The sequence below is a fragment of the Prunus avium genome, chromosome 2 (genome assembly GCF_965620075.1).
Source record: "Prunus avium chromosome 2, drPruAviu1.hap1.1, whole genome shotgun sequence".
NCBI classification, from domain to species: Eukaryota; Viridiplantae; Streptophyta; class Magnoliopsida; order Rosales; family Rosaceae; genus Prunus; species Prunus avium.
In genome coordinates, this window is record NC_142285.1 from 34,508,329 (window position 1) to 34,536,198 (window position 27,870).

Consider the following 27,870-nt stretch of genomic DNA (forward strand, 5'->3'; position numbering starts at 1 on the left):
ATGTGCCATTTCTTTTCTCTTATATTGTTTTTAGTTTTGGAGTTAATGATATTGCTCTGGTTCAAAAAGATAAAATTTATCAACAGATCATGACTTAAGTGAAAAATAAATATACTACTGTACTAAAAAACTAGGATCTGTATTGATGCAGTAATCATTAGAAGTTTGATTTTACACGTCTAAAATAGAAACAGTGGCTTTCTAAAAGGGAAATAATAATAATAATAATTAAAGATACAATGGAAATAGGTTACTATTAAGCAGCGTAGTTAAGAATATGATCATCCGAAATTATACTAGCTGTGTGAGTGGCAATTGGGAAATGTGTGAACTTGTTGGGATAGTTTTTGAAGATCCTTAAGGTGTCAGGTAAATGGATTATAAGGACCATGTGGGTATAATTTGAAACGGATGCGATATTAAATATAATCTGAAAGGATAAAATCTTTTTTTTGACATTTAAATTCTTATAGAGCAACCACCAATGTGGTTTATCATAGCAAGATGAACTAGTTTCAATTTTTTTATTTATAATTCTTCAATGTAAATCATGTAAGGAGTGTTATGCTCTGCTTTCACTGTTAACCACTTATTACATGTTGAATAGGTTGAACTTGCTCGCAAGTTTGAAGGACTGGAGCATTTTAAGAATGACAAACACCCACAGTTTTTGTTGATCCAAGCAGGAAAAAAAAGATGAAGAAGAATAATTTATTTCCTGGATCTTATTATTCGTATCACACCTTTTATTTATTTTAATACATGCATAAATAGAAATTATAACAGTATAGCCACGCGGCTATACTCTCTAAATATAATATGTTAACAGTATAGCCGATCAGCTTTAAATACAATATTTTAGCATTATAGCCGCAAGGCTCGACTCTATAACTAGAAATTATAAACGTACAGCCGCACGGCTATACTTTCTAATTACATTCGAATATTTGAAAAGTATAGCCGAGCGGCTATACTCTTTAAATATACACAAAGCTTGCACTCGCAGAGGACGGAACTTTCTCTCGCCGTCACTGCTTCGTCCTCCGGGTTCAGCACCAAAAAAAGACCCAACCTACCTAGGCGCCCGCCTAGCTACTACCTAGCCGCCTAGCCACCGCCTAGCCGCTTAGCACCCGCCTAGCCACCTAGCGACCGCCTAAAGACCGCCTAGCCGCCTAGCGCCCGCCTAGAGACTGCCTAGCGACTGCCTAGCCGCCTAGCACCCGCCTAGCCACCTAGCAACCGCCTAAAGACCGCCTAGCCGCCTAGCGCCCGCCTAGAGACTGCCTAGCGACCGCCTAGCCGCCTAGCACCCACCTAGCCACCTAGCGACCGCCTAAAGACCGCCTAGCCGCCTAGCCGCCTAGCGCCCGCCTAGAGACTGCCTAGCGACCGCCTAGCCGCTAGCGACCGCTTGTGTTTTAGATGGAGAATGCTAGTACAATTTTTGTTTGCCGCAGTCCTCGTAATAGTGATTCACTATTTCAGAGTAGTCGAAATCCGTCTTTTGCCCTTCAACTATCATTATGTTGCTACTCATAACTGTATTAACTATATGAGTCATGACTTGCTGTTTAGTTAATTGGATATTCTTCCTTAACATATGTAGGTTTTTCTGTGTTGAAATGAGACTGAACATAGTGGAATAAATACAAATTTCATGTGAAAAATGCGGTCCAAGTGTTTGGAATTGCAGCAAGGTTTCTTTTTGAAAGCTTAAATGTCAGGAAGCAAAGTGTTGCTAACGTATAAGCGAAAGCGGCAATCAAGGACATGAGTGCCGTAATTCACTTTTTGTTGCTCCCGATGATACTTCTTTAAGCAAACCACCAGACTTGCAAGTTCATTTCATTGATAAGCGTTCATTAGAACATTACAATAGAAATTCTGCGGTGAGATTTTAGAAAGTTGGAACCTGTTCACTTTTTTTAGTTTGTTTCATAGGGATAAATGTTGTATGTCAATCATCTTTATGTAGATAATTTAATTGCTATATTCTGTCTCACCTGCCTCTTTTTCTTGCAGGTATGCCATGTATGTTTTGTGTACTGTGTTGGGGGTAACCTGAAGCACTGTGGAAAATGCCTTCAGTCATATCATCTCCAATGCCTAGATAAGCCCCATAAGGAAAACAAACACATTGAAGTATCTGGCACAAGACAAATACCAATTAAAACCGTTCCAACAAGTCTTGATGAGGTTCCTTCCCAAAGGGATGCATATGGGAATAAGTCTAGTGGCAAGAAAGTAGGCTCATCTTCAAATGCTAATGCTGAAGCATTGGTTGGAGGGAGGTTAGTTTCTCAATTGGTGATGAATTCCGCTGTAATTACTGCTGATTTTGTAAGATAAAAATCATCATCAGCAGCAGCAGCTCTGAATGTGATGGTAGCTCGCCAAGATTGAATACATCAAACTTAGAAGACACTGATTCATTCTCTAGAAATAAGTTAGATAAATTAGGTGGTGATTCAGCTTGCGTGAAACAATTTGACCACCCCATTGATTACTTTCTACCAAAGGAAAAAATGAAAAAAAGATATGGATGAGTCTAATATACAGAGGAAATCACTGCCCGTGGAAAATAGCTGCTCCTTGATAACCAAATTGAATAATTCTGTTTGTACTAATACCAGTTCTTATGAAGAAACTTCCCCTGAAAACTGCTCAGTAGATCATGAAGCAGATTTGAAGCACTCCAGAGAGGTATGTAATATGAAGCCTATCTTTTGTCAATTTGGAAATAATGTATCTGCCTATGAGCACAAACACAATCATGTAAAATGAGAAATAGAAAATAAGATGCGACATGGAAAATACATTCTCATTTACATGTATTCTATAATGATACATATGTATAAAAACAAGGTCAGAATAAAAGGTGCATCATTGTTAGTGCTTAGTTGTCCTCGAGTGGCTGACTAACTCCACCATTATGTGCATTCTTAACCTAAGAACTTATTGTAATCACCGATCTAATTTCTTTGCTACGGATCATTGATTTTACATATGCTCGTGCTGGATCTGCTGCCGCTGGAACTAAAATGTAGGTTCACATTAACTTACATATGGTCATATTGATTTTACATATGCTTGTGCTGGATCTGCTGCCGCTGGAACTAAAATGTAGGTTCACATTAACTTACATATGGTCATATTGATTTTACATATGCTCGTGCTGGATCTGCTGCCGCGCGGCTATACTGTTAAAATTTTTACGGGTATACTGTTAATATATTATATTTAGGGAGTATAACGGCTTTACTTGAAAAGTTTCTGTTTATGGGGTATAGCCGTGCGGCTTTACTTGAAAATTTTATATTTATAGAATAGACGGGCGGCTATACTCTAAAATTCTATTTGTACAGTATAGCTGCCCGGCTTTACGGGAAATTTTTCTATTTATAGAGTATAGCCGCGCGGCTCTACTGTTATACTTTTAAAATTTCTGTTTATACAGTATAGCCGCACGGCGATACTGTATCCAGCAGAAGCACATTGAAACACCATCACTTTCATGGGAACATCACTTCAAGATCGCCTGTGAAGTTGCTGGAGCAGTATCATATATGCACTCTGCAGCTTCAATCCCCCATCTTCAAGTCTTCTAACATTCTTCTAGACCATAACTACAGTGCTAAAGTATCCGACTTTGGGACTTCAAAATCAGGACAAAACTCAGTTAACCATAGAAGTACAAGGAACTTTTGGGTACATGGATTTAGAGTACTTCCGATCTAGTAAATTTACAGATAAAAGTGAAACCTACAGCTTTGGAGTCACACTTGTAGAAATTTACAGTTCCGAGCTTCGCGTGCCCGAATTAGTTAGTTTGTATTAACTAAGGAGGTTAATTGTTGTTGGAAATTCTGGGCGTGACAAAAGTATTCTTTATCAAAGTATTGCTGGCAGATTGTGGAGAGTTTTAATTTGAATGTAATATGTGTTTTTTCACCCAGAAAAAAAAAAAGTAATATGTGTTCTTTGCTTCAGGGTGTTTTTCTGGATATCGTGGATTTTCTCATCCATCCTACTTCTATATGCCTTCTTTTTGTATTAATAAGTTTGTGTTTGTTAAAAAAAAAAAAAAAAATCATTAAATTTGGGTATTTGATCTTTCCCTTTGGCTTCCTATGCTATTTTCAAGTTCCACTTTACATTGTGGTAAGTATAAGTATAGATGGTGACATGCTCCAAGCATTAATTCCTAATGATTTTTCTTGATGAATGATTTACATCTATGATTTAGTACCGTGCAAGAAAAGTATGAATCAAAAGAGAAGAGCATAGAAAACCATAGACCAAATCAAACAAGAATGTTCCATCCACATATCATATTGGCCACCACAGTTTTTGCATCACATATAGCAATCATCATTGAGCATATGATTTAATATGATAGTCCAAGAATGTGCTTTCTCATATTCTTTTGTTTATGATTTGGCGGTTTTCTAGCTCACATTTGAATGAAGAACAAACCATTTAAAACCTTTGTTAAATAAGTGAGAGTGTATCATCTCCATTTATTCTCAACAGACCAGAAAATAGCTGTAACTACATTACATTCAGCTTATAACTCCCTCCCACACAATCAAGATGAATTAAACTCAAGGGTTATTTCCATAGGTAGTGGCTCCATCTCCCTAACTTTGAGGTTGGTAACTACGAGTTTAAGGGATTGTAAACTCAAAATACCTTAAAACCCCTATAAAAATGACCCTCAGTTTTATTCAGTCGTCTTACCAATTTATACAGTACTAGCAACATATGTATACATTGTGTCGTTTTTTAGAGTGTCTATCTTCGTTTTGGCATTTAGGGTACAAGTAACAATTGTGCCTGATATTAACTTGAATCTTCAGCTATTCATCACTTTTTCTTATTTTTATGTCTCAAAATCTTGTCCACTGATCACATTCACACATTCAAACCCAATTGAACCAAAACCCAATCGAACCATTAGATAGCTCAACCACTACCAACCATGGCTCAGTGCAACCGTATGGAGATTTGTGACTTCGAAGGGGATGGAGATCTGCAACTTCAAAGGGGAATAAGAGAGAGGTTGGGAGGGAGAGAGAGAGAGAAAATGAGAAAGAACCAGAGATTGGTTGGTAGGGGACTACAAATTAAAGACTTTCAAAATTTAGTCAATTACTTAAGTCTCAAGTCAATTTATGGGTACTTGCAATCATTTGTACAAGTAGCAGATGAATGATATATGCAATCATTTTTCATGTTTTGTGTTGAATAAATGTATGTGTGAATATGTGAAACACGTTACAAGGATATGCCAAAAATTAGTGCATCCTCTTCTTTTTAGCATACCAGCTAAAAAGATAATGACTTCAAAAAGATAATGTGAATATGTGAAACATGTTACAATGATATGTCAAAAATTATTGCATCCCACTTCATAATCACTTTTCAAAAAGATAAGTCTCGGTGGACTGGAAAAAAGAGTAGTTGGGTACAAAGTTTGGCAAAAGACACACTTATGTTTTGCATTATAAAATCCCAATTCTTTTTTTATTTAAATGTGCTTTTGGTGGAAATAAAGAGTCCAAGTCTTTAAAATCAAGTCATCAATACTTACACTACGACATAATAAATAAAATTTATTATTTTGATTTTGAATTAAGACCCATGTTCTTATTCTGATTTGGATTTAATTTAATTTTTTTTAATATGAAAAAATATTAATTTATTATTATATTCTTATTTATTGAAAAATTTCAATGCTTGATAAATTCTTTAATCAAGAGCAAATTTTAGTATTTTGAATGTTTCACTATTATATATCTTCGCCTTTATATATATAGATAAATATGGGGCACTTTCCTTTGATAGAATTTTCAAGTCAAAATCTCATTGAAAATTTGAAATGCACAAATTACACAATAAAGCATTTAGTCCTCAATTCAAATATGATACATAGACGATATAGCTTACTATGTTGTTGTTTTTTTTAATCTTATAAAAGGAGATAAAATTTTATTAGAACAATAGTAAGAAAGAGTACAAAGGACACATACTGTAAAGATAGCCATCCCAATAATAATATGGCAGACATAGCAATTTACCACGCCGGGCAAAAATTGTTGGAGAAACCATGGTTCCAACATCAATGAACTGAATCGGAAGAAACTGTTAGCAGGATAACACATACAAATAAAGTAACAACAAAGGCTTTACTAGGATCAAATTCAATAATTTTGCGACTGTTTATGAACTACCAATTTCACTCATTCCTATAAGACTTAGCAGATAAGATGTTACAAGCATATTTTGTTATTTCTGAAAGTAATTCTAATAGCTGGAATGAGTATAATTTCCCTACAAGAGAAGAGAATGCAAAAAGAAACCACAGCACCACAATAAGAACTTAACCTGTGAATAACACTCAATTGTGGTTCTAAAGTCCTTATGCTTAAAAGCAGAATCCCCCTTTTTCTTTGAATCTAATGTTTCCTGCATTTGGTCAGTCCACATTTGAAAGGAGAGCTGCAGTGGAACGGGAGAAATGAAAATGTTTCAGTAACAGTAGTTTGCATACAAGATAAAAGTGGCAAGAAACTCAACAGACAGTTGCAACAGAACATATGCAACTGAGAAGTTCAGTGACAATCACATGCACAAAATGAATACAGAAGCAGATTATCTAAAATGAGGATACTGTAATCTCTTCTTTTATAGACTCCTAACAACTAACAAGTAGCTTGTATTTCTGTAACCTTTATTACGGTAGTATAGATGACAACTATATGCAAATATTTTCTACAATTTAATCACCATGTCAAGTCAAGGGAAGACTTCGCTCCCCAAGAGCCACTTTTCTACCTTTTCATGTGTTTTCTAAAATTTCGGCCACCGACAGAGAAAAATCAAGCCACTTATCATGCTTTATCGTTCTAGGAAAGCAAACAGCAACAGGGTTAAAAGACTTCGAGTCAGTTCCAGTCATGAAAGACTTCGTTTTTTTCCCCCTACATCTTCGACCTAATATTGCATTCATAAATGCTAAATAGTTGTGCCTCTTAATTGAATCGTGTTGATCTCGCATTTGAATCTATTAACATGCAGGGTCACGGGATGTGTTTGAAACTCTTTCTTGCAATTGCGCTGCTTTTGCTACAGTGCGTCCAAGGCGGAGAAGTTAGTCGCAACCACAGGGATGCTAATGTGACTGGGAGGTGCATAGAGAAGGAAAGGCAAGCACTCCTTGCATTCAAACGTGGCCTGGTGGATAAGTCCGATCTCCTCTCTTCATGGAGTTCAGAAGCCCAGAAACAAGATTGTTGCAGATGGATAGGAGTCTCTTGTAGCAACCAAACAGGTCATGTTCTTCAACTTGACCTTTCATACAAAGTTGTGGGCGCACATTCATGGGATAATTCTTTATTGGAAGGTAAGATGATTAGTCCTGAACTGATTGAGTTGCAGCATTTACACCATTTGGACCTTCGTGGGATTAGTTTCAATGGGAGACAATTTCCAGATTTCATTGGTTCTCTATCCAATTTAAGATACCTTGATATGTCTAACACTCTTTTTGGAGGCAAGTTTCCAAGTCAGGTCGGAAATCTTACGAACTTGCAGCATCTGGACTTGAGTTTAAATGACTTTACAAATGCAGAAAATCTTGATTGGCTTCCTCTTCTTTCGTCATTAAGATATTTGGACTTGAGTTGGTTGAATCTCAGCAATGTTTTCGATTGGCCGGAAGCCATTAATAAGCTTCCTGAACTAACAAACTTGACACTATGGGAGTGTGATCTTCCTTCTCCAATTCTTTCCACTCTTTCTTACATAAACTCTTCTAAATCTCTTGCTAGCGTTGACCTTTCTTCCAACCAATTGAGTACTTCTTCAATATTTCTATGGTTGTCCAACTATAATACCAGCCTTGTTGATCTTGACCTCTCTAATAACCTTCTAGCTGGTTCAATTCCTGATGTTTTGGGAAACATGAGCTCTCTGGCGCATCTTAATCTCTTGGACAACCAACTTGAAGGAGGGGACCCGCATTCTTTTTCCAGATTATGTAGTTTGCAATCATTGGATCTTGCAACGAATCGTCTGAATGTGAGTGGACAACTTGCTAAGTTTGTTCAAATATTATTCTCTACATGTGCTCAAAACTCATTGGAGATTTTGGATCTCTCTTGGAATGGTCTTGCAGGGTCATTACCTGATCTTACAAACCTTTCATCTTTGGAAGTCTTGTGTCTAAATGACAATAAATTCAGCGGAGTAATTTCAGGAACTCATTTCTCAAAACTCTTCAAATTACGGGTTTTGGTTCTCTCTTCGAATGATCTTGCAGGGTCATTACCTGATCTTACAAACCTTTCATCTTTGGAAATCTTGCATCTTTATAACAATCAATTAAGCGGAGGGATACCTGAAAGTATAGGGCGAATGTCGAAGCTCAATACTATTGATTTTCACATGAATTCTTTGGAAGGAGTGATTTCAGAAACTCATTTCTCAAAACTCTCCAAATTACAGGTTTTGGATCTGTCTTCTCAAAACTCTTATAACTCACTAGTTTTAGACATCCATGCTGATTGGATTCCACCTTTCCAACTGGACCGTATAATTTTGCGGTCTTGCAAGATTGGTCCGGGTTTCCCAGAGTGGCTTAAAACTCAAAAAAAATTCTCATACCTTGATATTTCTGATGTCGGAATTTCCGACATTCTTCCAAGTTGGTTTTGGAGTTCATGTCATAATGTGATATTTATGAATCTCACAAGCAACCAAATTAGAGGTACATTTGCAGATTTGACATTGGAATTTTCACATTCCCCTGAACTACATCTGAGTTCGAACAAGTTGGAAGGTCCAATCCCCTCAGTTCTATCAACAGCCTCATATCTGGATCTCTCTTATAATAAACTTTCAGGGTCAATTTCGTTCTTGTGTTCAAGTGCAGCTATTGGTTTATTCTTTCTTGACCTCTCAAGCAATAATGTTTCTGGACAAGTTCCAGATTGCTTGACACATTTGGAAAATCTAGTCATGCTTGATTTGAGTTATAATGCTTTATCCGGGAAAATTCCTACAACAATGGGCTCCGTATTTCAGATTGAAACACTCAAATTGAGAAGCAATAGATTTGTGGGACAATTGCCTTCGTCGTTGAAGAATTGCACGAGTTTAGTACTCATTGATGTTGGGGATAATAAATTATCCGGACCCATACCTAAATGGTTAGGGGTTAGCTTAAATTATTTGGTTATCCTGATGCTTTCGTCTAATCACTTCAATGGAAGCTTGCCCACACAAATTTGCCATCTAACAGACATTCAAATTTTGGATTTCTCCATGAACAACATCTCTGGAAGCATACCCAAATGCCTCAACAATTTAACTACTCTGGCTCAGAAAGGAAATCCAAGTCTGGACATCGAACATCTTCCCGCCGCAGCACCTATTTCAAATTCTTATGATATTTCTTATGATAGTGATGAAGGTCAATATGAGGATAATGCAACCTTCATATGGAAAGGAAGAATGCAATCATACAAAAACACTTTGGGGCTTGTGAAGATAATTGATTTGTCAAGCAATAGATTGACAGGAGAGATTCCAAGTGAAATCACTCATCTTGTTGGGTTGGTTTCTTTAAACCTATCGAGAAACCAATTAACAGGTCAAATAACTCCAGAGATTGGAAACTTGCAGTCACTGGATGTCCTTGATTTATCAAGAAACCAGATAGAAGGACGAATTCCAACAAGCCTTTCCAGGATAGATCGTCTTGGTTTCTTGGACTTGTCATTTAACAACTTATCTGGCGAAATTCCAATCGGGACTCAGCTCCAAAGCTTTGATCCCTCTGTTTATGCTGGAAATCCTCAACTCTGTGGACCTCCACTTAAGAAGATGTGTGCTGCTCAACATGTGCAAACTGACTTGAGCAATCAAGAGGATGATAATGATGAGCTTGTAACACTGGGATTTTACATCAGTATGGGGGTTGGGTTTGCAGCTGGATTTTGGGGAATTTGCGGCACTTTGATATTCAAGAGGTCATGGAGATACGCATACTTCAAGTTCCTGAATGGTTTAAATGATTGGCTTTATGTGAGAGTAGGCTACTCTGAGTAGCTTTGATCAAGCGGCAAGTCAAGGATATGCTGAATAGCTAAGCTGTAAGTACATGAATCTTCTGTTTTTAAACAAAACATATGGAGTTAAGCTATTTTTGTTTAATTTGGTTTTCATCAAAACTTATGGGTGCTTGTTTGCTTGTAGCTTTAGCTCCAGCATCTTCAGAGTCGGAGGCAACCTCCATGCGTCAGTTGACTTGAAGAGTGCATAGTTGCCATGGAAGCAATGATATATCTGCACAAGTTTTCTAGTATTGGTTTAAATGATTGGCTTTGTTTGTATTAATATTAATAAGGATTTGTTACTGTATCTTTGTTTCTAAGCAATTATGTAGTGGGAATTTTCCTTGGTAAATAATTTGTTAGTGTGTCTTGTTTGTAAGCAATTTTGAATAGGACTTCTCCAAACAATTGTTTGCCATGAATTTTATTTTCTGCAGAAAGCCAATTATGAATAGGTATCCTCTGTTTTTCATCAGAAATAATACACCAGGAATCTTTGATGTATTCTGTACACAAATTACAAGCTTTTTTCCTCCCACTGTTGTTTACAACATTTTTTTTCTTTCCATTTTTCCAGAGTAATTCATATACTGGAAACATTTAATGGACAAGAAATCAAATCAAACATTTAATGGACAATGACCAAAATCTTAATATCATGGAACTGAGTGAAGCTTTGACTTTCGTGGTTCGAAACCTTATGAGCAACATCTATATGTGCTGAGAGCCAAACTGAGAAGTGTCAAATTCAGTACCAGACCCTTGGTTTTCACTTCTTTCCAGCTGCAGAGTTCCTTTTGGCTTCAAGCATAGTACCCTCCTTCAGTGCTGCTTGTGCTTCATTGTCCATTCCAAGGGCAGACAGGGCAGCAGCCTGAAGATAAGATGCAATGTGCCATATCGGGGAAATTACTTGAGATTGCATTGCATCGTTCAGAGCTTCCTGAGGCATGTCATTCATGAGATAAGACATACCACGGGGGGCAAAAATTGTTGGAGAAACCATGGTTCCAACATCAATGAACTGCAAGTGGAAGAAACTGTTAGCAGGATAACACATACAAATAAAGTAGCAACAAAGGCTTTACTAGGATCAAATCCACTAATTTTTGCGACTGTTTATGAACTACCAATTTCATTCGTTCCTATAAGACTTAGCAGATAAGATGTTACAAGCATATTTTGTTATTTCTAAAAGTAATTCTAATAGCTGGAACGAGTATAATTCCCTATAAGAGAAGAGAATGCAAAAAGAAACCAACCAACCACAGTATCACAATAAGAACTTAAACTTGTGAATAACACTCAATTGAGGTTCTAAACCAGCTCGGGCTCGTTTTGCTTTTGGGCCTGCCCAATTACGTGGGACCCACCAATTACCCGGGCAACTGAAGCCCGCTGGAACTCACACCTAGGGCTAGGGCCTCTCCTAAAACCAAAATACCGAAACCGTACCATAACCGAACCGTACCATACCGTACCGTACCAATATAGTATGGTATGATAGCGGTATCAAGTATTTGGTACCGGTCAATACCGTACCGTACAGAATAGTACTGAAATATAATTTATTTATTTTCATTCTCTCGTTGTCTCTCACTTGCCTCTCAAACGCCAAAGCCAAACCCTCACTCTCCTCCATAATTTTAACTATTTTGGTTTGTAAGCCATAAGGCATGAGTTTTAACCATTTGGATTTGATGAATCTGTTGATGGATAAATATTGATTTGGTTGATTTGGATATTGAATATGTTGATTAGGATTTGGATATTGAATATGTTGAATATTTGAATTTGTAACTTAGGCATCACTTATTTTGGTGAATGAATATGTTGAATATTGAATTGGTTCATTTTTTAGTTGTGTTATTTTGGTACTGAAATAGTAACGATACCGATTTGGCACAGTACAGTACGGTAACAATTTTGACAAACGATAATCACATACCGTACCATACCGATTTAAATTTCCGGTATCGGTAGCGGTATGGGCTAAATACCGTATCATACCGTACCGTGCCCACCCCTAGTATTACGGAGCCAAAAGGCCCAAAAGCTTCGTCTTTTTTATCACAACGTTTCTGGAGGTAAAGAGCAACAGAAAGGAAGAATTCTCGTTAGTGAGACAGAGTGAAGACTGAGCGATGTACTTGAAGAAGCCGCTATGGAGTGAGGGAACGACAACACCGAAGGCCTCGGCGGAATCCGATTCAAACCAGCCCGCGACCGCCGTCAGCGATCTGGTCAACTCGTTGACCACGCAGAGAGTGTACCGCGAGGTCACCCTCGCGCTCCGGAGCGGCCTGCGCGACGTTCGCGCCGAGTTCTCTTTCCTCCGAGTCCGCGGCCTCCGCAGCCTCCTCAAGTTCCTCCGATCAGTCGCCGAGTCCGATTCCACCATCAACCTCTTCTCTCAGACCCAATCGCTCCCTGAGCTTCAAGGTAATTCGAAATCAGAAATTTCAATTTTTGCTTTCAGTTCCTGATAAATTGATTTTGATTTGTTTGAAAATGGTGAACAGTGGTGCCGGTTCTGTTTCAAAACTCGCTGAAAGATGCGGAGGATGAGATCGTGCGAAATTTGGATCACATTTTCGGGGTCGAGCCTCTGAAGATCACGAGCCCTGCAAGCGACTCTGAGGTTTCGCTTGCGCTTCGAGTTTTGGAGGGCTGTTGTCTGCTTCATCCAGATAGCGCGGTCTTGGCTCATCAGCACAAGGCCATTCAGGTAGGTACCCATGTAGCTAAAAGCTCAACCAAAATCTATGGAGTAGTTATGAATTTCAGATATGAAAGTTTTTTGTTTTTGTTTTTGTAATTGGGTTTGTGTAGGTGTTGATGAATATACTACCAACTCGAGGGGTGATTGAGCAAAGCGCTTGCTTGGATGCTTTGATTGCAATAATGTTGGATTCATCAGCTAATCAAATGGTAGGTTCAAGCTTCAATCTCGTTGTGCTTGGTTTCTGATTGGTGATGGGATTTTACAATTTCATTGTTTTTGTGTAATGTTCAGGATTTTGAAGCGTTTCATGGTATTGAGGAAGTTGCAGAGCTCATTAGAGACAAGCAAGTTGATGAGAACCTCAGGTTTTTGTTCAATTTATGCTGATTGATTGATTGGTTTCTTATGTTAACCTCCGTTATTGCATAAAATCTAACATTATATATTGAGATGGTGCCTTCACTGTCCTGAGTGTGGTTTTTCGAAGGGTGAATTCTGGGAAATGAGTAGTTTCATTGATAAATTGTCGGGTAAATGTAAAAGTTTATGCAACAATAGGTTTATGGTAGCCACATGATTGCTGTCTGTGCTACTTGGTTCTTCCAAATCCTTGCATCTTTATCATTAGCAGTGCCATTTTCGGCTTGTGCATCAGACGAGTCTTGATAAAAATCCCATGTTTTCTTTTATTCTAGTCTTAGTTGAGCTATGTCCTGTTGCTCATTTTCATTTTCGTCAAATGAGTAATGAGGTCTTCTTCGAGAAATGAGTTAGAGTTAGGGTTTCTGAATATTGGTCTGCCTAGGCTGAGGTCCTTTCTTTGCTAATCTAATGGACACTGAATGCCAACATCTTTTGCTTCTGATTAGGTTGAAATGTGGAGAGTTCTTGCTACTGCTCATTGGGCATGTAAATGGGAGGGACAGGCCTCCCTTGGCAACTGTACATGAAGACATAAGGAGGCTTTTAGGTGAGAAATCTGCTTCCTTGATATGGGCAGCCAGTCAATTTGGTTCAACTCTTGATCCGGAGCAGAGACTAACCGCACTTCACATCCAAGCTCGTCGCGTGATAGAGTCCTTGGACCTGTACTGAATCTGAACATAGAAACTAGAAAGCACCCTAGGCAATTCTCCTTTATTTTTCAATGAAATCACAATCTGTAGCCGTGTTTTTGTCCATTTGCCTGTTTGTATGTCGTTCTTTGTTTGCAACGGCTGATGTTCAAGAATGTTTAAGAAATTGAGTTAAGAAACTGTGTTCATATATTTTGAACAACGTAGAGCAACAATCTTGTTGTAGTTATAAACCATTTTCATGTGCATAATCATAGTATTCGAAGTCGAATAAATCTCGAAAAATTTCTTCTCTGTCTTTGCCGGAATTGCATCCGGGGGCGCTTTTGAAATCCAATTAGGTTGTAGTGGTGTTACGGTGACACACAAAAACAATTATGTGACACAAAAACAATTATCTTTCATCTTAACCAAGATGTCGACAGTCTTAGCATCACTAATAAGAGGAGGTGAGATTATTTTATGACATGTGACGTCGAGTACGAATAGTCCACGTTGGCCACAAATTATGCGGAGTGTAATTTACACAGAAATAAACGCAATAAAATAACAAAATATTACAATTTTAAAAGAAAAGAAAAACAAAAAAATTTGTTTCGTTAAAATCAAATAGCAACTTTTGCAATTCTGAGAGGGTGCTTGGTTTAAACTAAGGGCCAGATTTCTGGAAATTTCCGAAATTACCCATACTCTCGCTCTTTAATTATCCTTTGACCCATCTAAAAGCAACCGAATATCCGACTTGCATGGAGGGGCATTTGGATAACTTTGACCTTTTCCCCTCCTTTCACGAGGATGATACGCCACGTGTCAGCCTCTCGACCCATCTTCCTTCGAGTATAACGCCCACTCAGATTCTTCCCGCTTGTTTAAATAATAATAAAAAAATAGAAAAATATTAAATATAAAAAATCTGGAAGCAATGTTTGTATGAGAAAAAAAAGGCTTCTGGTTATCCTCTCAAGCTCAAGAGAGTGAAAACGACTGAGAAGCAACGAGGCACAGACAGAGAGCGTGAAAACACTGTCGTTTCACTCCTTGCCTTTCAGCTTTTTCGTTGCTGGACCCTGAATTCCGAAATGGTGTGAGAGCTTGTTGAGCTGAAACAGTTACTTGTTTGAGTTTAGCTTCAATCAAGAGATACAGAGCAAAATGGCTATCGGCGGTTTGATCTCGAACCGGAATTTGGGTTCTTTTATCGACTCAGGTACTGTTGCTTCACTACCTTATCCTGATGTTTTTGTTCTTATTAGTTTTTGGTATTTTGATTTTGGTTGCGTTTTGTGAATTGTAGCTTCTCAATGGAATTCATGCATGCATGTGGTTTGAATTTGATTATTATATTTTCGAATCTCCATTTTTGTGAGCTTAACGAATTTGTTTATTTGGTTGCATGTTGCTTCTTCTGCTTTGCATTATCTGTACATAATCTGGTTATGTTGGTAAATTTTCGGTAGCAAATTGTTGATTTTGCTGCTGAATTTTTCAGGGAATGTAGTAATTTAAGCCAAGTCTACCTTTAATTCAACAATTCACCAATCAGCAATAAATTTCAGTGCATGTAAACTTTTCCCAACCTAAATTAGACTGGTTTCTTGTTTCACAGACGTATATATATATATATATGTGTGTGTGTGTGTGTGTGTGTGTGTGTGTGTATGAATATATGTACTGAGCAATTTTGGGAATGCTTTTATCTTTCTGAGTTCATTAAGGACTAGCTTAATTCGGCCGAAGAAATTTAGACAATTTATATGTCGAATTGGAAATAGATGGAAAGATGGACAATTTGGGAATGCTGATCAACATAGCTTACTATCTTCAATTTGATGCTTCTGAGGCGATTCCCTTGTTACTATCTGTAACTCTTTGATATTGGCAGGGAAAGTATGTCAAACAAACCACGCTGTTGTGCATCGCAAAGGAGAGCGTCTGTACAATCAGGGAAAAGCATTTTACCAAACTTTATGTACTCCAAGGGGTTCTGTATCTAAATACTCGTATCGCCCTTATCTGCGTGCAATTAGTTCTTCAGATGCAAACATTCTGAAGCCAACAGGTAGGGTGCATGATGAAGGTGATCACCTTTATCTAATAATGTCTCTGCAATCTGGTATAAGGTCTCAAAGCATCATTACTAAACAAAGAAGTACAGGAAGATGTAAAAACTATCTTTCTTCAAACCATTCATTTAGCAGTTGTATTCTATCAAGAAAGCTGGATAAGGTTAACAGGACCTGTGCTTATTACAAGTCGGAGGATAATGACATAACAAAACCAGAGGTGGACTCACTGTCATCAATAGAGGGGTCTAGTGAAGCTGTTTTGGCAGATGGAAATGGGCTTAAAGTATCTTCTTGGTGGGAGCAATTTCCCAAGCGCTGGGTGATTGTACTCCTTTGTTTTACAGCATTTCTATTGTGCAACATGGATCGTGTGAGTATTTTTCTATTTATAATCATTGTTTTTATTTCTCATTGGTCTAAGCATTGCAAACTTGAAAATTATGTTTCTATTGTTTTCGTTTGTTCATCTGATATATCTCAATCAGCTAACAATGTTAAATTTTTATTGTAGGTAAACATGAGCATTGCAATACTTCCCATGTCACAGGAATTTAACTGGGATAGTGCAACAGTTGGCTTGATTCAGTCCTCTTTTTTCTGGGGCTACCTACTTACTCAGGTTTGACTCAGTATAGTTAATGCGTTTTTCCTTACTCAAATAAATTACACTTTCATTCTCAATCTTCTATGCGCACATTAGCAGGTATGTGATCATGGTTGTCCTCGTATCATTTAGAGGATACTGTTTCATTCTTAGTAGTTAGCTCGGCCATATATTTGGTGTTCAAGCTACATATCTGATGTATGCATATATCTATTTTCCTATCCAGATGATGTTAGAAATTCCACGCTTGATTCTCCTGTCTGACTAATAGTTTTATGATTTCTCTTGCATATAGATTCTTGGAGGCATATGGGCAGATAAAATTGGTGGGAAGCGTGTATTGGGTTTCGGAGTGATCTGGTGGTCAGTAGCGACAATTTTGACACCTATTGCAGCAAAAATCAGCCTTCCTTTTTTGCTTATTATGCGCGCTTTTATGGGGATTGGTGAGGTTTGTCTTTTCAAATGCTTTGCCTTGGATCTCTGGTCCTTTACTATTCTGCATTTGAATTTAAATCTGAAACTCTCCTAGTGGACCTTTTTGCTTAGGAATTGACTTGGCTAACTTTACAACTGAAACACCGTGCAAAGAGCAGAAACAAGACAGGAGCAAATAATTAACCTAAAAACTACATTGGTTTTGATACCACCTAAAAATTGAAAAAGAATGAGGAGCTTGTATTTGCATGGCAGGTTCATTGGTTAGTAATTGTCTCAATGCACTTTTGTAGCTTAGCACATACAAATTTTTGCTTAGCTTCCTAAGTTTTTTCGCATTTGAGATCTATTGTATATCCGCTTCCTTCCTGAAATAGGAATTGACAATCCAATTAAGGGTTCTCATTGCTGAACAAATTTCTCTTTTTCTTTCCACAGGGTGTTGCTATGCCTGCAATGAATAATATACTATCTAAGTGGATTCCAGTGTCAGAGAGAAGCAGAGCACTTTCACTAGTATATAGTGGCATGTATCTTGGTTCTGTCACTGGGTTGGCTTTTTCTCCTATTCTGATCCAGAAGTTTAAATGGCCGTCGGTGTTTTACTCATTTGGCTCTCTTGGTAGTATCTGGTTTGCATTATGGCTGAAAAAAGTATGCTCTTGCTTCCTTAGTTTTTTCATTGGAAATCTTTGCATTACCCTGTCTACTTTTGATTAGGTAGGATAGACTATGTAAAGAGAAGAAAATGAATATATCTACATATCTTTAGTATGTATTATTGTTTGGGCTGTGCAATATTCAATAATGCACTCATTTGCAAAAAAAAAATTTTAAAAAAATCAATGATATTTGATTCTAGGTCAATGTAATTTTAACTCAGAATTGTTTTTTATGAAAGTTTGTTGACTAGACTTGTTTTGAAGGCTTTGGGTGTGATATTCTTATGTCCTTTTCATTTCCAGGATTGTGTGAATGAACTACTACTGAATCTTCAATTTAAAGTAAAAGTATAGGGCATTATCCTTAATAAGGTCACTTGTCTTGTGAACATATATAATGTTACACCAGTGGTTTCTCATGTCCATCCGTCTTAGTGACTCTTCAGACACCACAAAAATATACTCTTATATAGACGTGACGTGTATGGAAAATATGAATGAACAGATTGAAGCTGCACTTCAGATGCTGTTCCATAAACGTTAACTGTAAAAGCTCTTTCTTGCTTGTTGAATCCCCAGGCATATAGCTCACCAAAAGAAGATCCAGAGCTAAGCACAGAGGAAAAAGAATTTATCATGGGTGGCAACATATCTAAGGAACCTGTTACCGTCATTCCTTGGAAGCTAATTTTATCAAAACCACCTGTTTGGGCTCTTATAATCTGCCACTTTTGCCATAATTGGGGAACCTTTATTCTATTGACATGGATGCCTACATACTACAATCAGGTAAGGAATTGATTTCTCCAAAAATGAGCCACATGCCCACAACACAACACCCACTTACATATCTCTGTGCAATCTTTGGATTCAGAAACTTCAAGTACTGTCTCACATGAAATCCTACTTTTTCTACCTATCCTTGTGCAATTCAACAATTTTAACCAGAAGAAGATTAATTTTTAATCTTGCATATTCAGGTTTTGAAGTTCAACCTCACTGAATCGGGACTCCTCTGTGTCTTGCCATGGTTGACCATGGCTGTTTTTGCAAATATAGGAGGCTGGATTGCAGATACACTTGTCAGCAGAGGTCTTTCTGTGACGACAGTTCGCAAGGCAAGGACTATTACTGCTTGAAGCATTGAATGTGGTTTAGGTGCCGACTTGCCTGTTTTACTTTTCCTAATGATTTCCTCCAAATTTGTTTGTTGTTGCAGATCATGCAATCAATTGGGTTTTTGGGACCGGCCTTTTTTCTTTCTCAGCTGAGCCGTGTCAAGACACCTGCAATGGCAGTACTATGCATGGCATGCAGTCAGGTAAAAACTAGTTGTTATTACTTTGACTGAGCTTGAATATATTTCCAATGCTTCTAAAATGTGTTGTTTGGTAAGTATTACTTGTAGGGTTATCTGTTCATACGCTCTTGCTTACTCACAGGGATCTGATGCATTCTCACAATCTGGTCTCTACTCCAATCATCAAGACATTGGACCTCGCTATTCTGTGAGTTGCTATATTCTGAACATATGGCTAGTTGATGAACTATATATACCATTTTCTATAATCAATTTCTAATCTGTCATTTTATAAGGTTATTTGTGCTTTCAATTCTTTACCAACAACATACCTGAAGAAGTAATCAAATTATCTGAACCCTGTGCAATCAAACTTATAATACAATTACAGGGAGTATTGCTGGGGCTGTCAAACACAGCAGGAGTTCTTGCTGGTGTCTTTGGTACAGCTGCAACCGGGTACATACTCCAAAGAGGTACAATTAATACTTCAATTAAATCATTCTCTTCTGCAGTTTTCAGTTTCCGGTTTCCAGTTTTGTATTGACTTCTTAAACTTCAATTTGTTGACTTCCCATACTTTAATATCTGCAGGTTCTTGGGATGATGTATTCAAGGTGGCTGTTGCATTGTACCTCGTAGGCACATTAATCTGGAACCTATTTTCAACCGGAGAGAAAATCCTCGATTAGAGAAGTGCAAGAATGGGAAGGAATAAAAGCTATGACGACATGGAAGAAATGCGAACGCATGACAGGGAATTCCGGCTGAGTGAACTAGTTTTTAAGATATCACCATCAATGTTTTTGTAACGACTTCTGAGGCTCTCTCTGGGTTGGCTTGAGACCCCCCTTTTTACAGGTTAATCCCTTCTTTAGTTTCAGTGTATGGCTCTAATGTAGAGAACCTATGGGTAATTTGCACCCCATGAACCTTTTTCCTTGCCCATACAATGCTAATAGTATGTCATCCACCTAAGTTCTTTCTTACTGGATTTCTCCACAGTAACATTGCTTCTCGCATTCCACCGTATCGGCGCTGGTGTGTGATCAGATTTTCTTTCAAACTTTAGATTTGTGTAGTAGTATACAGATTTGATGTGTAGCTCAGGTGATGTAGATTCTAGCTATAATTGTTTTCCTAATAACTCAAATATTAATTATCAGAAAGAAACAAAGAATTAAGAATAAAAATTCTGTTATGCAATATAAGTAGGACTAGGCATTTCCATCCATCATCTTCTGACAATAAAAACCTGTTTACAACCTGTGCATTATCTCCATTGGAGATAAGACTAATCCCCACCCCACCCCACCCCTCTGAACTTGCAGAAAGTTTTATTGACCTTATCTACATGAAGCAAGAGGCAGAAAATTTAAAAAAAATTATAATAACATTATATTGGGCAAAATCCATGAAGCAAGAAGCAGAGAAAGTTACAAGGATGAGATGAACACTGCAAAATCTCTTCCAAATGAATAGTAATAAATATGGATAAATGTAAATTTATGAAATTTGAACAAACAAGAACATAAAGAATCTTAATGTAAAATAAAATTTTGCAAGCTCTTTTTCTTTCTTTGTTTTTTTTTTTTTTTGCTTTTTGTTTTCCCTACAAGGGGAAAGCTAGATGCTCTCTCTCTCTCTCTCTCTAAGCTGATGAATTTGTGAGAGAGAAACTGTACCCCCTTGTGTAGTGGAAAAGACCAATTTGCTTGTTGTGACCCAACACACTTACAAAACATTTAATTGAACCACATGATCTTTGCTTCCCAATTCCTCCATCTATGCTCTGAGTCTTCATCTTCATGGGTTCCACCACTCCATAAATAACACCACATTCATAACACGGCCTACCCTCAACACCCAAAATTAAAACCCCCATCCTCTTAAGCCACCCCAACTACCGCTTCGCCATTAACGCCGTTACATTTAACCCCAACACACTGTTGCCCTTGCAACTTTGCCTCCATGTCCTTCTTTGCCCTTGCCACAATTGCCCCTAATTCCCTAGGGTGCACATTCACCATGAGTCCATGCTTCATGAATAATGTCAATGACATCTTCTGCTCCACCTTGTGGCCCGGCACCAGAGTTAGCCGGTGTCGGAGCAACACTGACGCCACTACCGATTTCATTTGCAAGTATGCCAAGTCCTTTCCAAGACATATTCTTGGACCGGCATTGAATGCTACATATTTATTTGAGTCATGCATTATGAACCTCTTACTGTCTAAAGATAACCACCTCTCTGGTCGAAACTCTAGGCAATCGTCCCCCCACGTGGACTTCATCCGCCCCGTTGCGTATATTGAGTAGGTCACCGATGATCCGGCGGGCACGAATGTCCCGTCGGGCAAAATGTCATCGCGCACAACATGTTTTGAGTCCTCAGGCACGGAAGGGTACAACCTAAGGCTTTCGGACAATGCTGCCTTCAAGTATATCAATCGGTCAATTTCCTCAAACTCCAAAGGCTCCTCCAACCAACTAGCCACATCATCACCACGTGTCTCGATCAGAACGGTGCAGATTTCGTGCAAGATTTTATCTTCGATTATTGGGTTCAGAGTGACCAACCAAAAGAACCAGCACATCGCAACCGATGATGTGTCGCGTCCAGCTAGGATGAAATTGAGTGCCACGTGTTGGAGAAAAGTATCTGAATAGTTCTCCTTTTTCTTCATAAACCTTGACAACAGATCATCATGTGGGTTTCCATCTTTCTGCTGATTCAGCAACTCGAGCTTACGGGAAGCAATCACATCGGATAAATACTCCTCAATGTGCACAAGGCTTCGGCTCAGCGTGACTTCCATTCCAAGCCCAAGCCACTTCTTCAGCTTCCACAGCACTTCGGGCAAAATAAAACGCTGTAGCGAGGCTTCGGTGGCTCGGTCGAAAGCCGAGGCGAAGCCGTTGTCCGGGAACCCCGGCGCGCAAGTCTGTGGGTCCTTCCCGAAAGTCAAGCCGCATATGTTGTCGAAAGTGAGCCGAAGCAACAAGTCTTGAAGATCAACAGGCTCGGATTCAAGCTCAGCCGATTTAAGAATCGGGCAGAACCTCAGCTTGATGGATCGGCTGACCCACCGAGCCATGGCTTGGCGGAGCGTCCGGGTTGTGAATTCCAGTGCGGCCGTCTTCCTCTGAAACAGCCACGTGTCGCCATCTGAGTTGAAGATGCCTTGGCCCAAAAGATCATGAAACACGGATTGCCAAGTGGGGCCCTTGGGGTAATTGTCGAACCGGGTTTTCAGTATGTGCTCCAGATTCTTCGGGTCGCACGTGACAGTCACGAGGCCCTGCTTTCTGGCGAGGAAGGGAATGGCGCAGATGCATGTTTGATACGTGCCGCCGCAGGCGCGTAGGTTGTCGCAGATCCAGTCGTGCAAGCGGTCGGAATTTTCTATGAGGCCGGGGAGGCTGCCCAATAAGGGCCAGACACGTGGGCCTTTCAGGGACCGTGAGATGAAGGTGAACCAAAGTAAATAAGCTGTGATGGCCGTCAAAACCAGAAAGGCCGTACCAATATCCATGCTTACTTGTTTGCCACGTATTGACCAAATCGCCCAAAACCAAAAAAGAATGCAATGCAACAACCACACTCAATCTCACTGAGCAAGCTACCAGCAAACAAACCCAAAACCTGTTTCTCCTGGAAAGTATTTTCCCGAGAAAATGTTTTCTTGGAAAGTACTTTTGTTGTAAAGAAGTGGGAAGAAGTTACTATAAAACGTATGTCATAGGAATATGGGTCTGAAATGTAAGAAATAGATGAAAAGAAGGAAAACCCAGGTTGTGTTTTTCATGTATATGAAATGTTTGAGGGATTGATTGAGAAAAGGAGAGAGCTTTAATGGATCTGAAAAATATGGAAGGTTAACTATAAGGTGGTGCTTCTCAAGAAGAAGAACAAGAGAGGAGAGTAAATATTTGATGAAGCAGAGAGATGGAAGAGTGACTGATATAAAGTGGAGTGGAGTGTTAATTGAGAGAGGGATTTATAGGTGAGAATTGTATTGAGAAGCAATTATTAAGGCCAGACTGGTCCTTGAAATCGTTCTCTATCTGTCTGTCTCTCTGTTTCTTTTTTTGTTTTCTCTCACTAAAATTAAGCTTCACAGCAGCACAGCAGGCGCCATAAATGTCTTCAGAGGTCGTTGAACTTTTTAAAGCTTGCCCGAAACCTCTTTCTCTCTCTCTCTCTCTTTGTAGAGCTCTTTTTCCACAAAAACCACTGGCTCTAGCAAATTAAGATGATCTTCTCTTTCTCTCTCATCTGCAACTCTTACACCTAATTTTACTGGAAATGGAAGAGGAGATTTAATTCAAGAGCATTGAATGAAGAGGAAATTTAATGAGATTAGTTGAGGAACTATATATATAAAGGAAGTAGAGAGACCCCAAAAAGAAAAAAACACAAATAAAAAACAATGATAATTATATTGGAAAAAAAAGAAAGAAAAATGGGTCACCCACATACACACATACACAGTTTTAATTGGATCAATTATGGGTTGTTTATGATCATTATCTTAACCCTAATAAGCCCCCTTTCCCTTTTTCTTTCTTTCTTTCTTTCTTTATAAGTTATACCTTTAAGTATTAAAATTAAATGAAAATTGGGTTCTTCATGTGGTTCTTTTTGGTTAGGGTTGGGTGAGCAACCTACCCACAATTTAAGACCCTTTTTTGCTTCTCTTTCCTTTGCTTTGCTTGTGTGACTTTTTTTTCTTATCTTTTTTCTTAGCTAGTAAAACCAATTCTGGGATTCTTCACAGGTTTGACCCTCTCACTTTTAATGCATTATAATCAATGAAATTATCAAAAAATGCGCGCCTCTCTGCCTGTAACATGAAAAAAGTCAAAACCCCATATACAATATCTCTCTCTCTATATAAAATATATATACTGTTCACCTCAATGCAGGTATGGCTTAAATTTTTGCACATTGGCAGGCTGCAGACGCTTCATCAGGATTCATATGAAACCTGGCATTGAAATTGAAGAGCTTTGACAAATTTGGGATAATGTTATCTCATCAAATTGTGAATATAAATTGTTAATTCTCGTCACATTCTAACAACGTAAGTATTTATTCGATAAATACTTAAAGTCTGATAAGAAAACATAACGCTAATGAATGAATTTATAACATCCATGAATGAATTTATAACATCCATGAATGAGAACATGATTGTGAATAAGCCCCTACGTGAGATCCCATGTGATTATGGAAATGAGTTCGTGAGAGTGCCTAACAATTGTTGAACCATTCCATGGTTTAGGTGTGCTTGGCTAAGCACCAACTCTATCAGTGTCATCAAATTAATCACATCATGTGCATCTGACAAGGCTTCATTCATTCTATAATAATGTGATTATCATTATTATAGGATGAAATTATATAAGTTTCATTCATTCTAATTTCTATATTAGTGCTAAGGTTAGCCAATCCAATTTAGGTAATTACCTGGATAATATTGTTTGGGTGGATCCTATCATTGTTAGGCTAGTTAACTTTAGGTTTTCTTTGACAAGAAAAAAACATAAAAAGCTTTAGGTTTTCTTATCCGACATATTTATTAATCGAGCTCGATCTTAAATTTAAGATTAGGAACCTGTTATGTTTTGATTAATCATCGCTCATATCATTTTAAAAATAAACCTAGATGGCAGCAAATCAAGGGAAACAAAAAACCAATTTGACTCTAGGAGAATCAACAAATGGGAAGGAAAACAAAAACATAATATTTTTCACAGAATTCCGATTAAATAAGTGTGTTGTCAATTCATTTATAATTCGTGTTAGCGAGTCATGTCATTTGGTGTTGGATCATGCTGCGTTAAAAAATTATAGAGATATTTATTCAAAAATTCTTTTTTGTTTTGTTTTGGAATAGATGCTTTATTAAAAAATAATAAGCATTATAAGAGTGTACAAAGATAGCACTGAAACAACCAATACTATTCAAAACCCAACACTACTACAAAATTGAGCAAAAGCCACGAACTTAAGAGCACAAGTACATGTATGGTGCCCTCATCTCTAACATTGAGCACAAATAAATTTTATTCATCCTCTTCTCGCATAAAACACAAATAATTATGTCAAATTAATTTACATAAAGCACAAATTTATACTGGACACAAAGAATTGTGTCAAATATCAATTGAATATAAATAATAAGTATCATTTGACAAGCTGTTTAGGAAAAGTAAAATTATTTATTTGTGTAGACACAAATAGTTGTGTCTTTATCTGACATATGTGACACCTGATAACACAAAACTACATTTGTGCCCAATATTTTTATGTAGTGTATCTTTTCTCTTCCAAGTTTTTTTTATAAAAAAAATAGTTGTCTTTATCTGACGTATGTTTTTTTTTAATTTTTTTTATAATAGTTTAAAAAACACACGGATCTTTTCCAACCCCAGAAAATATCTAACCCTCCCCTTCTCTTCTCTCTTCCCCCCCTAAAGGTTAGGAATCAAGCCCAGTAAAGTTCTTAACTTTTCTAAACTTCCTTTCTTTCTTTCTTTCTTTATTATAAATATTTCTGGTTTCACGGTTTGTTGCAGTTTTTTGGTGAGCATGTTCTGTTCCAACCAATGGCGGAACCAGGAATTTTTCTAGAGGTGTGCTAAAATTTTAATTTTAATTTTTTGTATAGAAGATCTATATAAAACAATGAGAACCAATTTTTTTTTTTTTTTTGGGTATGCTAATTGATACAATAAGAACCAAGTGGGAATCAGAAACTGAAACTGTGGGAAGCAGAAACACGAACAAAAGTACAATTCATAGCAGTAGCATATCCAAAAAATGTACACAGAGGCATAAACACAAAAGCTTTGTTGCACTTGTAGATCTAAATGCTAACCTGTAAATCGGAAGAAAAAGAAAAGAGAAGAAACAATGGTTCCCACTCACGTGGCCTCCAAACCACAAATATATTGCAAGTATGTGACTTTGTGGGCCAACTAGCTTAACAAATGGTGGACTAATATTCGGGGGAGAAGGAAATATCTTATAAAATTTGCACCAAACTAGTAGTTTATTAAATCTTGCACCAGGCTGAAGCCCACTCTAGTCTACATGTAGTTCCGCCCTTGGTTCCAACTCACTCCAACCAGAACAAGGTAATTTGCTCACACGCACACAAAGACACATAATTTCATATGGTTCATGTTGTTGTGTGCAATTAAACACCAAACATTTTTTGGGTTTCAGCTAAAGTTGGGCTTCGTGTCATTGATTTGTGTTTAAGATGTGAACTGGTGATATTTGCTGCTGCTGGTGGACAACCACATCTTCCAGATCCTCAAGACCACCGGAGACAACAACATTGTCCTCAAGAGGATGTGAACTGGTGATAATTGTGTCTGTACATATGTCTAATCAATTGATAAAGTCACTGAGGTAACTTGTCAGAATACAAGCACAAATACTGTTTTTCGTGCTTTATATTGTCTGATACAAATTTTTCTTTCGTGTCCTATAGCAATGGAAACTCCTATAGACAACACCGTCAGCCTAATAGTGGTTGCACCATGGCCCTTGAACATAGAGCATAATTATTTGTGTCTTTTGCAGCTAAGAGCACAAACGAAAATGGTGCTGAAACCCAAATATTCTAGTAGTGCAAGCATGACAGACATAAACAAATGTGCGATCTTTAAAAAAAGACTTGCGCCTAAACAACTCAAAGGGGAACAACAAGAAAAGAGAAGAAAGAATAGGAAGCCTATACATCCCTTCGATATGCACATCAACAAAACATTGGCAGCACCGGAAACTTGCAACCAAAAGAGCATTGCCAGCGTCAACATGGATTTGAAACAGAAGAAAAACAAAATAAATATGAGTAGAAAAAACAAAAGACACTTGGGCTAAAGCCAAAATCAAGGCTCATTACACAATAAATCAAATGAAGGAATACTAAAAAAGAAAAATTACTCCCTGAGCTAAAGAAGGACGTGGCCGTGAAAGCCAACAACTTGAACACAATTGCAACATTCAACAACGAAATCTACAATATGCGACAGCCACGGGACAAAAGAGAGAAAAAAGAGTAGTAGAGAGAAACAAACAAGGAGGAAAACATTTATACAAAAACTCATATAGAGCCTATTTGGAGAGAAAAACTCAAAACTAATCACTTGTCATTTTCTAATTGGTTCTTAGTGTGTTAAGATTTTATAAAAACTAATTAGAAAATAACAATTAGCTAATTTTGAATTTTCACTCTAAATAAGTTCTATAAGAGCTTTTGTATATTATATCCTGCTAAAATGAATTTATTAATGAAATCCTCAAAATTATATGTACCACGCCTAATATGCATTGGTAATTATTGTACGACCTTTTGAGAACTAATTTTTAAATGGATGGCATAATTAACACTCAAACGAGTAAATTAAGCGAAGGTGGATCCTTTTAGGACTAGAGAAGAAGACAAAGACAATGGGAATGAATTTACAACTCAAAACTTTATGTACACCGACAGTTTGTGCACAACATTACATTCTATTGATATATTTTTTTTCTTTCTCATTACCTCATGGTGCACATTGCATGAGAAAAATCATGAGGATAATGTTTTTTTTCTCACCGACAGCATGCAATCACTATGAACATTACCATCCAGTCACATTCTTTATATGTATAGCATTAACCCTATGACCCATAAGATAATCTGTCAGATGACTGCATGCAGAACTTGTAGCAAATTCCAAATCTTGAGTTGACTCATTCTAATTGCTATAAGAAGCTGTGTTTTTTCTTTTTTTGATACGAACTATTATCACTTTAAGGGTGTTTGTGAGAATTAATTCAGGTTCACGCATTAGTATAAGTGGAAAAAATAAGAAT

The 27,870-nt window shown here is 37.7% G+C and overlaps 3 protein-coding genes and 1 pseudogene across 3 annotated transcripts; 3 read left to right on the forward strand and 1 right to left on the reverse strand.

The window, feature by feature from the left end:
* Window positions 1-6,912: 6,912 nt before the first annotated feature.
* LOC110744878 (receptor-like protein EIX2) lies at window positions 6,913-10,150 on the forward strand (annotated as a pseudogene).
* Window positions 10,151-12,185: 2,035 nt separating this feature from the next.
* ISI1 (binding protein) lies at window positions 12,186-14,173 on the forward strand. The gene is made up of 5 exons (XM_021945243.2): window positions 12,186-12,563; window positions 12,644-12,849; window positions 12,954-13,052; window positions 13,138-13,211; window positions 13,716-14,173. Exons 1-5 carry the CDS (start codon window positions 12,266-12,268, stop codon window positions 13,939-13,941), a joined length of 903 nt encoding a protein of 300 aa, XP_021800935.1. The 5' UTR covers window positions 12,186-12,265; the 3' UTR covers window positions 13,942-14,173.
* Window positions 14,174-14,827: 654 nt separating this feature from the next.
* ANTR2 (Major facilitator superfamily protein) lies at window positions 14,828-19,981 on the forward strand. Its single transcript, XM_021945114.2, has 11 exons — window positions 14,828-15,129; window positions 15,805-16,358; window positions 16,500-16,607; window positions 16,888-17,043; window positions 17,469-17,684; window positions 18,272-18,481; window positions 18,673-18,810; window positions 18,912-19,013; window positions 19,135-19,200; window positions 19,384-19,468; window positions 19,587-19,981. Exons 1-11 carry the CDS (start codon window positions 15,075-15,077, stop codon window positions 19,682-19,684), a joined length of 1,788 nt encoding a protein of 595 aa, XP_021800806.1. The 5' UTR covers window positions 14,828-15,074; the 3' UTR covers window positions 19,685-19,981.
* A 477-nt stretch (window positions 19,982-20,458) lies between these two features.
* LOC110745170 (cytochrome P450 86A8) lies at window positions 20,459-23,243 on the reverse strand. Its single transcript, XM_088249677.1, has one exon. The coding sequence runs from the start codon at window positions 22,526-22,528 to the stop codon at window positions 20,882-20,884; it is 1,647 nt and encodes a 548-aa protein (XP_088105803.1). The 5' UTR covers window positions 22,529-23,243; the 3' UTR covers window positions 20,459-20,881.
* Window positions 23,244-27,870: the final 4,627 nt, after the last annotated feature.